The 14,068-nt window shown below is 49.4% G+C and overlaps 1 protein-coding gene across 1 annotated transcript in view; it reads right to left on the reverse strand.

Moving 5' to 3' along the window:
- Positions 1 to 2,467: 2,467 nt before the first annotated feature.
- Positions 2,468 to 14,068, reverse strand: part of MRPL13 (mitochondrial ribosomal protein L13) — a 298,977-nt gene continuing 287,376 nt past the window's right edge. Inside the window, exon 7 of the mRNA XM_069621562.1 lies at positions 2,468 to 2,913. Coding sequence (XP_069477663.1) covers positions 2,889 to 2,913 — 25 coding nt within the window. The 3' untranslated portion in view covers positions 2,468 to 2,888. The remainder of the gene's footprint in view (positions 2,914 to 14,068) is intronic.

A 14,068-nucleotide genomic window follows, 5' to 3' on the forward strand; every position in this document is an offset into this window, starting at 1 on the left:
AGTAGTGGATAAATTAAGAAAGGGAGCGAGCAACAGAGTAGATTATTATTATTATTATTATTAAGGTATTTATTGAGCAAGGACCCGGCTCTGGGAAGCATCAGAGTGTTTTACAAGTCATAGATGGAACAAACCAATGTGGAAAGCCAAAATAAAGCGAGCAGGGAAATAACGGGGGAGGGCGGTCAATGGGCGGGCAATTTACCACAGGAGAAAAACAGGGGGATGAGGGGGCAGATTGCACTGTCCAAGGTTAGGTTGGGAGTGTATGGTGTGTGGAACCAGGCGTTGGGGATGCAAAGAGAAAGGAAAGCGTAAAGAAATTACACCTAAATTATGTATAAAGGACGAGAAAAACAATTAATTGATTGCAGAGAGCAAAAGCCATGAGGAGAAGAAGCAGGAAAGAAAAGCAGTCTCATCTTGGATGACTTAAGAGGTAGAGCTTGAGAAAGCGGTCAAGACTTAAGGAAGAGAAAAAAAAAATTAGGGAATCAGGGAAAACAGCAATTCAAACAAAATAAAAATAATAATAGAAGACAGAGAACTAGTGTTTGGAATAACCAGCAATGGCACAAGTACTGATACTTATATGAAAATCTAAAAAAGGAAAAGAAGAAATGATCAACAGCCCAAGACAGAATAAGAACATCCTGAAAGAAAAGAGGAAAACCAGGGAAGAGCAGTACCATAAATGTAGAGAATGGAATAGAAAATAGAACGATCCACTTAGAGTCAAGTTACAGGGAGAATTGGGAATAAACCACTCATTACAGACGTTTGGAGAGAAAAGGCAGCAGAGATGGGATGGCAATTGACACGGATCAATGGCAGCTTTTTTTTTTTTTTTTTTTTTAAGAACGAGCATGAGAGTTGTATGCTTGATGCATAGGAAAGCAGAGTAATGCAGGGAATTAAGTGGGGCAGAAAATATGAGATGAGGGTACGCTAAAGGAAAAGGGGTAAAATGCAAATTACCAATGGGGGCAGAAGGGTTAGCACAAAACAAAATGAATTGAAGAGAAACCTTTGAAACAGAAGCACTGTAGTGGGTTAACCATTGTTCTCCGAATGATACAGCAATTATGGGGCAATACAGGCTCTTTTTGGTATAAGACCAACGCACAGGTCGATCGGAACAAGCAAAATTAAATGACGGCACCAGTATTTCAGGTTCTAAAGTGCGCTCTCCCTATATGCACAATGAGTCCGATACTGCTCCCACACACCTCTGCAGTATACACACCTGTGCGCTATAGTACTGAGCCACTTTGCGGATTGTAGGATGAGTGTGTCTCTGTTGCAGCTCTGCACTGTCCATGCCTCTAGGTCATTGCAATGACAGTAGGGCGCACTCATCAGTCATTGTACAATCCCTGCTGAGATCTCACGTTCCATTGTTTTGCAAATAGTGAGGTACACATGGAAGGATGCTGATCCATGGCTGAAAGGGGAAGGAGAGGTGCCAACAGTCCTGGTCCTCAGTGGGGGTTGGAAATGCTCTCCGCCACCCACAGATCGCATCCCTGATTGGGGAGAGACGCCTACGTATCCTAGTGCACCCCACCATGCACCCCACCATTTTGAGAACAGCAGACTTTTGCATAGGCAGTGTCACAGATATCTTTGTCTAAGGAGTGCACCAAGGTAGTGTGGGTGGGTGGAAAGAAACTAGAGTTCAAAGACATTAGAAATAATTTATTTCACAAAAAAACCCTGTGCAACACCTTCAACCATGGTGTGGCTCGGGCCCGGGGACCTCCCGGAAAAAGCCATCTGTGCTAAAAGCCCCAATACTTTCAATGAGACTTCCTACAAATCTACCCACGGGAAAATAAATAAATCAGCTCTCCTGATCAGCGCGCTCAAATGATTGAACATTATGCAAATCATCCACTAGTGTTTGGGAAGAGCGCAAACCCGACATGGCTGAGGAAACTCGTCCTGACTAGCAAAGCAAGATCAGGGATCATAGTAAGTTACAAAACTTGAACTCTGAACGCTGGGAATAGAGCTGAATGCCAACCCACCGTGGAGTGTCGTGGAAACAACCGAGCTTGAGGAAACACACACAGTCTCAAAAATCACGCTTTGTGTTGCAGAAAGTAGCACATGGTAATGTTGCGAACAGAGCTGGCAGTGTCAAGATGTCATGCAAACAGTTAATGTTGGGCTTTATTTAGGTTTCTTGTAGCATAAACAGAGCACGGGGGCAGAATGCAGGAGCAGAAATAAGAATAACTTGTTTTTTGCAAATGCAGTATAACTTAAAACGTATTTGATGACCAAGAAATTGCACAATGTAAATGCTCCAGCAGCACAAGTACTCTTGGGTGTACTACACAATCCCAACCAAAACTGGGGACACAGTGAATCTGAGCGTGCACTTCTCAACAAACAAGACTGAACATACTAGTCTCCCAGGATACTGGTCATTACTCCAAAGTATCAAGTCGTCCCTCTATGATATTATTTACTGTTTTTATTAACACTCCAGTACAGGTAGGTTTCTTGTTTCATGAAATAAAACAATGATTTATTCAGAGAGGTTATTTCTTAAAAGTTACTCGATTTTTTTTAATATAAATCAGAATAAAAAAACAACAGTTCTCGGGGAGAGAGAAAATAAATTACTCAAAAGTGGATCCAATGAAGAGAAATTGTTAATTTAATGTTTTTATACTTAAATCATCGGTTTTGTTTGGTTTTTAAACACTACGATATATAGAAAGCTTTACTAGTATTCATTTTCCAGCAATAACAATAGGACGCCAGAATACCACTTCAAAATAAATGTTCAAGAGTATGGACAAATTCTGGATGTCTAATGCACTTTAAACATAAAAAGGATGGTTTAAGGTAAACACGTTGCTCTTGATTCCTTCCTCTTACTTCACCCGAAAACTTTCAGGTCTGAAAAAAAGCGAAAACATACAGTCAGATAATCTGTTTACCAATCCTAACATGTGCGCAAAAAGCATTTACAATCAACAAATACATTCCATCTCACTCACACTTGGACAGTTCATCATACCGTTTTAAGTTCAAAAACTAAATATTTTTAATTATTTACAGATGAAGACGGCTCAAATATATCCCTATCTCACAAACTAGGCAGGCATCCTGAGTGCACACTACTTTTGTTGAGCGCTGGACCTACCCGAAGGGTTTTGTCTTTGACCCTTGCAAAGAGCTTCAAGGTCGAAAAAGAGGGCGCTGAAAATGAAGTCACAACTTGTTTTCAAGTGGGATAGGGCTGGCGAACAGGCCCTGTCAAAAAGGGGGGGGTCACCCCCAACTTAAACAGGGTGCCAGAATGTTGGCAGGTCCTCTCCCCCACCCCTCCTTACCTCCACCAATGGCGCCGGGAAAGATGCCATCTGCTATGGGAATCAGCTGTCTGCCTGAAAAACTAAGTGGTGCCGCATCACTCGGAGGAGAGTTGCAGTGAACCAGTGGGTGCAGCAACTCCCACAAAACCGGCCATCAACAAACATGACCCAGCAACCTGGCAGCGGTGGAGCGGCGAACAAGACAACACCGGTCACCGCAGAAAGAACATGACATTGGCCCATTAGCCCACAATGAATTGTTCCTAAGGGGGAAACACCTTATAAATCAGGGCCCCACTAAAGCACCATAGAGTTCTGTAAGAGGGAAAAACCTCCAGTGAGGCTTAGGAGAACAGATGGTCCTGGAGAGACGATACAGGCGAGATATGCAGTAGAAAGGGGCAGGGCATACTATCCCTGTTAAGCCCTCCCATGGCCTTCCCCGTTCACACCCCTATGAGCCAAGTAAGTGATTGGACAGGGTAAGTATCCAATCCTGGGAGGGGGTGGGGTATTTAAGAAGGTGTGTGAGAGTGTGCAAGGGTGGGTTAGTTGGGCCAGGACATGAAGTAGCGGAGGACGTCCAAGAGACCAGAGAAGGCAAGAGTGATTAAAGTGTGAAGGCTATTGCTAAGGAGGGGGTCTGTGGAATGTTTGTGTGAGAGTGGAGAGTGCAAGTTGTAGAGGTAGATTAAGAATAGCGGTAGAGGGGGCGTGGCTTGGAGCGCCATCGATGTGGCTGCTCTTGTGAAGCCATCCGTGGGAAGCCTGCTGCAGAAGCTGATAAATGCGGCTCCCGTAAGACTTTGGAGCCACTGAATACATCTACGGTAGTCGGAACTGCTGCTGCACGTCTGGGTCGAAGATGAGCACTCCAGACTGCATCGCGATGCCGAAATTCGGGAGGAACCCCTCGGCGTCCAACAACGCTCGGAGAAGCAAAATGGCCGACGTGCACTACAATTGAGAACGTAGGTGCATCACGCAAGGAGGTGCGTCCCGAGACCTTGTGGTCGGCCCGGACGCAGTCAATTACAGCCGATCAAGAGCAGAGGGTCTGGTGGTGGGTCCCCCTGCTCCCGTGAGACGTCACAGGCGGCCCCCGACACCCCGAACAGCAAGTGGTGGCGGCAGAGGCAGACCGTGGTGAGGGTAAACCATCAGGGGCGGAGGATCGAGGAGCGGGCTCCCCCACTCCTGCAGAGCAACACTGGCAGACGCCCCGGACTCGGCGACCCGCCCAGACCCTACCTGCCGCAGCCTGACAGGGGCGGAGCACCGGAGCCGGATCCCGCAGGTCATCATAAACGGCCCGCGGCATCCAAAACAACGGACGGTGGAGGCAGACCCAGGTGGGTGCAGCTCTTTGGGAGCGGGGAGCCATGTGGCAGTCTCCCCCGAAGCGTTCTCAGCGGACCCCGGCACCGGGCGTGACGGTGCTTGAAGCTTGCAGCGCCTGCGGGCAGCGAAATGGAGGAATGGCAACAATACTCACGGCAGCAACCCCCGAGGGTAAGAGGGAGTCGGGGGGCCTACCATAACATCTTCTGGAGCCCCCCCCCCTCGCCCGGAGCAATAGTGCGACATCACGCTACAAAGGGGTTGACTCCTTGACCACATGGATGAGGCGCAGTCTGGCTACACCCCCAGTGTGGCAGATTCGGGCAACCTAATCCTGGGCCCCTAACAGAGATGGTGGTAGACCCTGCAATAATATAGTGAATGCATGGGAGCAGAGCAGCCTACATAGTGCACTGATCAGCACCTCGGCTGCGGTGGTCTCACTGATCAGGCTAACATAAGGCCTCCATAGTCAATAAGGAGTCCTTCAGGACTTGCAGGACTCGAACCACACCTGAAGTAAGTTGGGCCTTCATCCCCAGCCCCAACGAGACTGAGCTAACCCACCACACCCGTGAGGCGGCGTAGACTCTCTGCTCTCCCCCCCTGCTCACTTCCTGGGGCGCCCCGGCACACATCGTTGGACAGCTTCTCTCCCCCAACCCAAAGAACGAGGAAGGGCATTACAACCCCTTTCTTCACCGGAAGAACCATAATTACCCTCTCCTCCTCGCCCGATATCGGGAGGCCATAACCTTCTTGAACACCGGCACTGACAGGACTTGACCTGAACTCTCAAGGCTTCTGCCTCAACGAATTGCAAAATCACTACACTCTGGCCTCGGCTGACGCTCTCGGACTGGACTTCAGTGTGTAGCCTCCACACCACCCATCTCATCCCTCCCGATCTGTCATGATGGCCAAACAATCAAAAGCCGGAAAGATCTCGGACATCGCCACTATGTTCTTGTCGACAGAGGAAAGAAACCCGACCCCTCTAAGCTCACCCCACAGAAACCCCGGGAGAAGCCCTTGCTACCAAAGGAGATATACTGGCCTTCATGGCTGATATCAAGGCTGAATTAAGAACCTGCATGACAGAACTCACCACTAAATTAGAACATACCGATCAAAGGGTGACGGAGGTGGAGCAGCGAAATGGAGGAAAGGCTCAGGGAGGTTGAGGACCATACAGCTACACTGGGGGAAATCCAACGCTCAATCAGATCCCTACAAGACAAATGTGAAATTCTTGAATTCAAGCAGGAGGATCTCGAAAACAGGGCCCGCCGCAACAATCTCCGGATTCGAGGGATTCCGTCCTCCGTCCTGGACAAAAACCTGGCAGAATACGTAGGGGAGTTCTTGCAGTCCCTACTCCCGCAACTGGACAAATCCCAACTTCTGCTGGATCGCACCCACAGGCTGCGCCCACGGCGGGGAGTGGACTAAGACCTCCCCCCCGATGTCATCACCAGGGTCCATTTCTTTACTACAAAGGAGGCCAATTCAGCTATTAGCCGCTCACGATATGAACTCTCCTTCCAGGGCTCCCCCCTACAGTTTTATCAAGACCTCTCACTTCTCACCCTTCAGAGGAGAAAAGCACTCCGGCCACTGACCCTCTTCCTTCAAGACCACCAGGTACATTATAGATGGCTATTTTCAACGGCCCTGCAGTTTTCATACAATGGCACCCTACGGAGAATTAGCCACCTTGAAGATGCTAACAAGATCATGCACCCATCCTCACCCAAAGAGGCCGCCTCGCCAAGCCCGGCGGTTGCCGAAAACCTGGAAACTGCTCCCTCCCCAAAGCCCAGGCGATCCTCGTGGTCAAGGGCGCCACGGAACACCAGGAGGAGATAATCGGGGGCGGGACCACTTGACCCATTTCAGACAATGACCCCCGCGCCTCGGGCTTCCACCGATCGCCCAGATCTGCTCAGCGAGACTCCGCCATCGCCGACCCGGCATGCAAATAGCTTTCACCATAGAAGCGGCCTATACCCACGGGCCATGCCCGTTCCAAGCTACGTTCCATCTCTAAGTCCTTGGAACCCCGTATTACTTCCATTAACTCGATTGGCCCAGTTTGCCAGGGGCTCGGCCACACTCACATGTCGGCTTCCCCACCAGTTAAAGTTACAGCCTCCCTTTGGGGGCTTGTGTTAATCCCAAGAGCAGGATGACACACTTCTAGTTCTCATCCGAGAATATGGCTAACCCTCACTCCTCCGACTCCCCCTCACTCCCCAGATGCGGCGGCGGGAGGGGACCTGGCCCAGGAACACGAAAACCTAAAATTTCTCTCGCTTAATGTCAATGGGCTGAACTCCCCCCCAACCCCCTCTCCCTCCCCAACGAAGATTGATCCTTCAAAAACTGCAGGATGAAAACGCAGCGGTAGCTATGCTCCAGGAGACTCATCTATTAATGGCAGACTTTGGGCGCCTCCGTTCCCGACCATAGCCCCTTCAATTCTTCGCCTCTGGAGGCACCAAGAAGGGAGGCACCGCAATCCTCTTAAGGAAGGACCGGAATTCCCAGGTCCTAGACTCAAAAAACATGCCCGGAAGTCCGATTTATAGCAATCAAATGCCTTTCGCGAGGAGACCTGTTCACCTTTGTTTCGGTATATGCCCCGAATTCTGGGCAAACAATTGTCTACGACGCACTGGGTTCCTCGCTCTCGGGCTTCACAGAAGGCTAAACTATAAATCGGGGGTGACTTTAACAGAGTACCAGACCCTACTAGAGATAAATCTCACCCTCCCACCCCTGGAGACTTTACCCAGGCGCTTAGCCTCCTATGCTTATTCAGGTCCTTGGAGGTAGTAGACTCATGGCGGGTGCTTCACCGCTCCGAAATTAACTTTTCCTTTTATTCCCATGTACACCGAACCTTCTCAGGATCGACCTCCTTTTGACATCCCCTCAGGCCCTCGTCTACGTCAACGAAGTAACTATTGGCCTAAGGGTCCTATCTGATCATGCCCCGGTAATCATGGAAATCCGCACATAGGATCCCAAACTCAACTCTCCACGTAGGTGGTCTCTATACAACCCTACCCTCAACGAAATGTCGGTAAGGGACAAGATCGCAACCGCGATCAAGACCTTCCTCAAACAAAACCAAGTTACAGACACCTCCCCGGCAAACAACTGGGACGCCATGAAGGCAGTGATCAGGGGAGTCCTGATCGCGCAAGGGGTGGCCTTCCACCGTAACAGGCGGCAAATCCGGCTGGCCCTTGAGGAGGAACGTAAAGCAGCGGAGGACATCCACAAAGAAAAGGGTTGGTCCCCCAGAACACAACGAGCCATGGCCAGGAAAAAACTGGAGGTCCACTATGCTGTACACACCGCACAACTGATGGCCAAGGCCAAACAATCCTATTATGCGAAGAATAACAAGGCAAATAAAATACTCGTGGCTAAACTGGCCAAGACAAAGCATACCAATACCATTGCAGGCCTGCGCGACCCACAGGGAGTGATCCAATATGCAGACTCGAAAAAACTACAACTGGCAGTGGACCACTTGACCCAAATAATGACGGCACCACCGCGGGACCAGTCTAAACAGGAAGAATATCTACGGGAGCAGCCTTGCCCTGACTACCTGACTGTCAAGAGAGAGCCTAGAGGCGCCGATCACAGATGAGGAGGTCGAGGAAGCCATCAAAGCTCTCAAATCTCGGGCCCCAGACCCAGATGCATTCTCCTCTAGATTCTACAAAACATTCAAACCCCAGCTGATCACTCCCCTCTGGTGACACTCTTCAACTCCTTTAGGGAAACGGGGATGGTGACCCCTTCGAAGCAGGAATCCACCACTGTCCTCCTACCCAAGCCAGGAAAAGACCCGAGAGACCCGGCCTCATATATGCCAATAGCCCTGCTGAATATAGACGCCAACTTGTACTCCAAAATCCTCACCAACCGCCTATCCCGCATACTACCTGAGATAATTCACCCCGATCAGGCAGGCTTCATCCTAAACAGAGCGGCAGGAGAGAACGTACGCAGAGCCTTGAACTTGGTGGACCTCGCCACCCGATGCTCCCAGGGGCTGGCCCTACTAGCCTTAGACGCCATTAAAGCGTTTGATAAGGTGGACTGGTCATTCATGAGACTCCCCCTGGAGGCCTTCAGATTTGGCATGACGTTCCAGACTATGGTTTTGCCCAACTACAAAGCCCCAACGACCTTCCTGAGGATCAACGGGTCTATCTCGGCCCGATCCCCTTAACTTGCGGAACCAGGCAGGGCTACCCACTATCGCCCCTGCTTTTTGCGCTTACCAAGGAACCCTTTGCTCAGAGGATCAGGTTGAATGACCACATCAAAGGCCCTCAGGTCGGTTCATTGCAGCATAAAATTGCCTTGTACGCTGATGACGTACTGCTTACGATCTCGGAGGCCCGCTCCTCATTAAAGCACGCCCTGATGGAAATAACTGGCTATGGGGAGGCATCAGGCTTCTCCGTCAACTTCACCAAGTCGGTGGCCTTGGGCATCGGCTTACCCCCGGAAGAACGAGAGGCGCTGGCCAGGATGTGCCCAATCGCATGGAAGAGAACGGCCATCCCCTACCTGCACATTCCTGCGAACCCGAAAGACACATACCAGACTAACTTCCCTCGGCTGTTTAGGGAGCTGGAAGGGGACCTGAAGCGCTGGACATCCCAGGAAATCTCACTGATGGGACGCATAACAGCCTGCAAAATGAACTTACTCCCGAGATTCCTCTACGCCTGCTCTTCCCTCCCAGTGGCAATCCCTGTGCCAACCATCCGTGACTTAGAGGAAAATGTTGAAGTTTATCTGGAGGGGCAAAAAGGCCAGAATACCTCATAAGACACTGCTAGGCAGCTCCAAACTGGGTGGGCTGGGGGTCCCAGATCAACACGCCTACAGGGTGGCAGTGCAACTGGCTCATATCCGCGCATGGCAGATAGTTACGAACCGCCCCAGATGGGTAGAATTGGAGCAAGCACAACTCCCGGTCCCCCTGCGGTTTCTCCCATATATTTCGCCTCCCCTCAGAGGACATTGGAAAGGAGTTCTGCTGGCGACCAAGCATACGCTAAACTCCTGGGATTGGGCACTAAAACAAAAAGGGAATTCCGAGGGGGCTGAATCCCCTATCGCCAATCTTTCACAATCCAGCATCTCACCTGGGGCAAACCCTCATAACTTCCAGAACTGGGTAAAGGGAGGCCTCGAGAATTTGGAACAGCTATATGTGGGATACCCACCCCAAACATTCGAACAATGTAAGGAAAGGTACCAATACCAGGAAAGAGACAGGTTTACGTACATCCAGCTCCGGCACTGGTGCTCACACCCCCAAACCCTCCGAACAGCCACACGTTCCCTCACCCCCCTCGAACTAACACTCCAGGATCTCCCTGCTCAAGGCAGGGTTTCCACTCTATATCGGTGCTTCTTGGGAGACTTCCTGGTCTCAAAAACCTGATGCATGGCCCAGTGGGAGGCCGACCTGGGCCACCCGGTGGAGGACCAGACCTGGGTGGATATCTGGGCCCGAACACAGTCCTCGTCCACCCGTGTCACCAATAGGGAATGCGCACACAAGATCATGCTGTGGTTGTATTACTCCCCCCCTCAGGCTTCATCATATGAACCCCCAGGTAGACCAAGCTTGCTGGAGAGGGATTGGCGAACCGGGCTCCTTCGTTCATATGTGGTGGACATGCCCAAAGATCCAGCAATTTTGTAAACTGTGCTTGGCGACTATTGAACAGATCACCGGGACGACTCTACTGCTGGAGCCCGAGCCCATCTTGCTGGGGGTCCCGGTCCCCGGGATCTATCCACGCTCCGGGAGCAGAGCGAAACTGTTGAATCAAATCCCCCGACGGCCTTTTCATGTCCCAGTGGTGGGGGAAGCTATGGGATAAATTGATCGCGGAGAAGGTGAAAGCGGCAAAAGCTGGACTCCTCCACCACTTCCAGAAAATCTGGGCCCCAGTATTGGAGTACGACCAGTGATTCCCCGCCCTAACCTATAAGTCTGTCAATACTCGGTGGACCCTAAGGGACCGGGTGGATCCCTGAGGGGGGGAACATAGCGGTTGGGGCCACAGAGCGGGTAGCCCGTGGGGAAAGAGACTTCAGACCAAGAATGAGGTGGGGGGGGTGGGAGTCGAAGGGGATTGTTGGAAAATGTGTCACAAGTCATGTTTATACTGTATGGTTGTCACCCTGCCTTGGTTTAAAATAAACCTATTTTTTAAAAAAATCAAGCGGTACAGCGTAGTGGTGGCGCAGGTGATAGTAGTAGTAGTAGTCAGGAATAAGGATAGTAGGCAGGAGGAGTAGCAAGTGAAGGAATTTAGTAGAGAGGTAGTCGGTATTAGGGGTGTGTGCAGGGCACCATATCCCTGGGTGTCCCTGAGGGTCTGACCAGGGGCTAGTGAGGAATGTGCAGGGCACAATATCCCGCAGAGTAGAGGGAGAAAGACAGGAGAATGGTAGGGGTAGTAGCAGAGTGGGAATAGCAGTAGAGAGGGAGAGGAATATTGACAGTGAGTGGGAAAAATAGGAGTCGCTATTGGTGTAGAGTGAAACAGAGATTATAACTAGAGGGATAGTAAGAAGTGGGGGAAGTAGAATGGCAGGAAGGAAGAGACAATAATGGAGATAGACAGGTAGTTGGGAATTACGAGTGAGTAAGAATAGAAGTAGGTAAAGAAGTAGGACCAGAGGGTGGAGGTGGAAAGGCAGAGTGAGAGATTGGAGGGACAGTGACGTGGTGGGCGGAGAACAACTTAAGAGGCTGGTATAGCAAAGGGTCAGGTACGGAAAGGTGTGAAAGGAGTGATGTGGGGGTGAGAGAAGGCAACATTCCCTATTCTCGGAGACTACTAAGCAGGAATTGGAGAGGGAAAGTTAGAAGATCCCTAGGCAGTCAGCTAGACAACAATTTAGTGAAAACACCATTAGAGGGTAAATACTTGTTTTGTGTGCATGTTAGTTTGCACAGTGGAATGTGTAGGAGATGCGGGCTTGCTCGTCTGGTGTTTGTGTGGGTGATGGATTTTGGTTTGTCAGGAAGGTACGATAGGGTTTTGTGGTGTATTGCTTTGAAAACAAAGAAGAGTCCTTTGACGTCACTTCTTTGGGGCAAGGGGATTCAGTGGAGCTGGGGTGATGTGTGAATGTTGGTGGAGAACGAGTCCGGCTGCTGCTTTTTGTATGGCTTGCAGGGGGGGACAAAGGAGCTGCCAGGGGTTAAGTCCTTTCCTTTAAAAAAAAGTGGAGGGACTCATTAACATACGCAATGGGATGTGATGTCACTTGAAATTAGCATAGCAATGTAAAATATGCACATTTCATTCAATTGACTTTGCATAACCATACAAATTGCCAGGATGAATGGCATCTGCCTTTCATAAAATCAACACACAAAAAACCAAGAAAGGAAATGTTCTTCTAATAGTGTTTTGAAAACGTTACAAGGTGTGCATGTTTTAAAGTCCACAAATCAATACAAATGTTTTCATTAGAACATACAGTCCTGAAATGTGGCTTTTCACCTTTAGTTGTTAGCTATTTTTCCATCAGGTTTAATGGTGCAACGGTGAGGTGCCCGGCCTGCAAACCTGTTAACCGCGGTTTAAGTCCAGAGGTCGGAATCAATTCCCAAAAGGTAGTCAAAGGTGTCTCATTATTCACACTGCCTCTATCTTACGATGGGGGGTGGCGTCCGGCCTCTGAAAAAAGTGGGTGTATGCAGTGTACCCTCGACTTAAGCCCTGGGTGCTGCTGTGGAGTCCAGTAAGGAGCACATGGCTCTAGTCAATCCTGGAGACTAGTGCTTGGACTATGGTTCAGAAGGCATCAGGGGAAAGGATGAATCTGATCTTATTCAACAGGTGTAGTTGTAGATTGCCTGTTTTGGTGACTGTAGCCATGTGAAGGAAAGGTGGGGGCCATTGGGGAAGCCAAGGGAATTGACAGGTGTGGAGAGGGATAGCTGTGGTTTGTCTGTGGCAAGTTTTTCATCCACGGGATGAGTTCAGGTTTGGGAATGGGGGGAGGGGAAGATGAGGATGTGGCTATGTGAGGGGGATGAGAATTCCAAGTATATTTGTGAATCGTCTGCGTACTGTTGGAAATGGACGTTGTGTTTGCTAATGCGATTTCCAAGGGATCCAACCCATAGGTTAAAGAGGAGTGGAGACAGGGAGAAGCCTTGTTTGACCCTTTACTTGACCGTTGTGGGGTCGAATCGAAGCAGGGCACAGAGACAAAGCGTGACATTTCAGTAAGGGAGGAGGTGAACCAGTTGAGGACAGTGCCTGAGAGTTTCATCCTGGGGGACAGGATTTTGTGTAGAATGGTGTGGTTGATGTGGACTTGAGGCTGCAGAGGTCAGGGAGTATGGTAGTGCTGTGTGCCCTTTGTGATGTTGTGCAGATCATCGAGGATATGAAGTATAGCGGTCTCAGTGCTGTGTCCAGGACGAAAGCCAGACATTATGGGGTTGAGTAGGTAGGTTGTGGCGATGTGTTGTTGCAGTTGTGTAGTGATGAACCGTTCGATGATTCTGGTGAGGTATGGCAGGATAGTTATGGGGTGGTAATTTTCTGGGAGCATGAGGGAGGCGGGGTCCAGATTTATTTTTGAGGAGGGGTGCAATTTGTCCCGTTTTGAGTGCAGAGTGGATATTATCATTTGAGAGACAAGTGTTGATGTTGAGACAGTGGGGAGTGAGTGGCGATGCAATTTGATGCAGCTTGGGGTGGGCATACATTATCCAGAAAGTGTGCATGTTTTGTTTTGGTAGACAAGGTGATGAGGGTGTCAGTTTTCATGGGGTTGAAGGTGATCCATTTTATGAAATGTTTGGGTGCAGGGGGCTGGAGTGAAGAGAGCAGAGGTAGAGGGTTTGAATGATGTGATTTTGGAGTTGGAGTGGTCCAGGAGAGAGTTGCATAACGCATGTGAATGGGGGTGCGGAAGGTGGTTTGCAGAGGTATCTGACAATGTTGAATGGTTTTTTCATACTATTTACTAATCTAACCAGCAAGATATAACCCAGAGTATGACAATCATCTATTTTTAGTTATAGGATTTTGTCTACTTACATGTTATTATATTCATTTGGTGCAAATGTTCTCTTACTATTATTGCATGCCTATATGTAGTCACAGAACCCATTGGTATATTTCAATATCCATATGAAGTACAGTTGTGGGTATTTTAACCAGTGTATCGTTTATGTGTTGTAGAGGAGTAATGCACATTTGTCCATCTAATGTATTTGGCTATATACAAGATATACGTACCTGGCAAGGGTTATCACACCTTTGCGATACTGACCAAATACAGAGCTAAAACTATGCTTTCAGTGAGTAAGA

The sequence above is a fragment of the Ambystoma mexicanum genome, chromosome 5q (genome assembly GCF_040938575.1).
Source record: "Ambystoma mexicanum isolate Mex_15411 chromosome 5q, UKY_AmexF1_1, whole genome shotgun sequence".
In the NCBI taxonomy this organism is placed as follows: Eukaryota; Metazoa; Chordata; class Amphibia; order Caudata; family Ambystomatidae; genus Ambystoma; species Ambystoma mexicanum.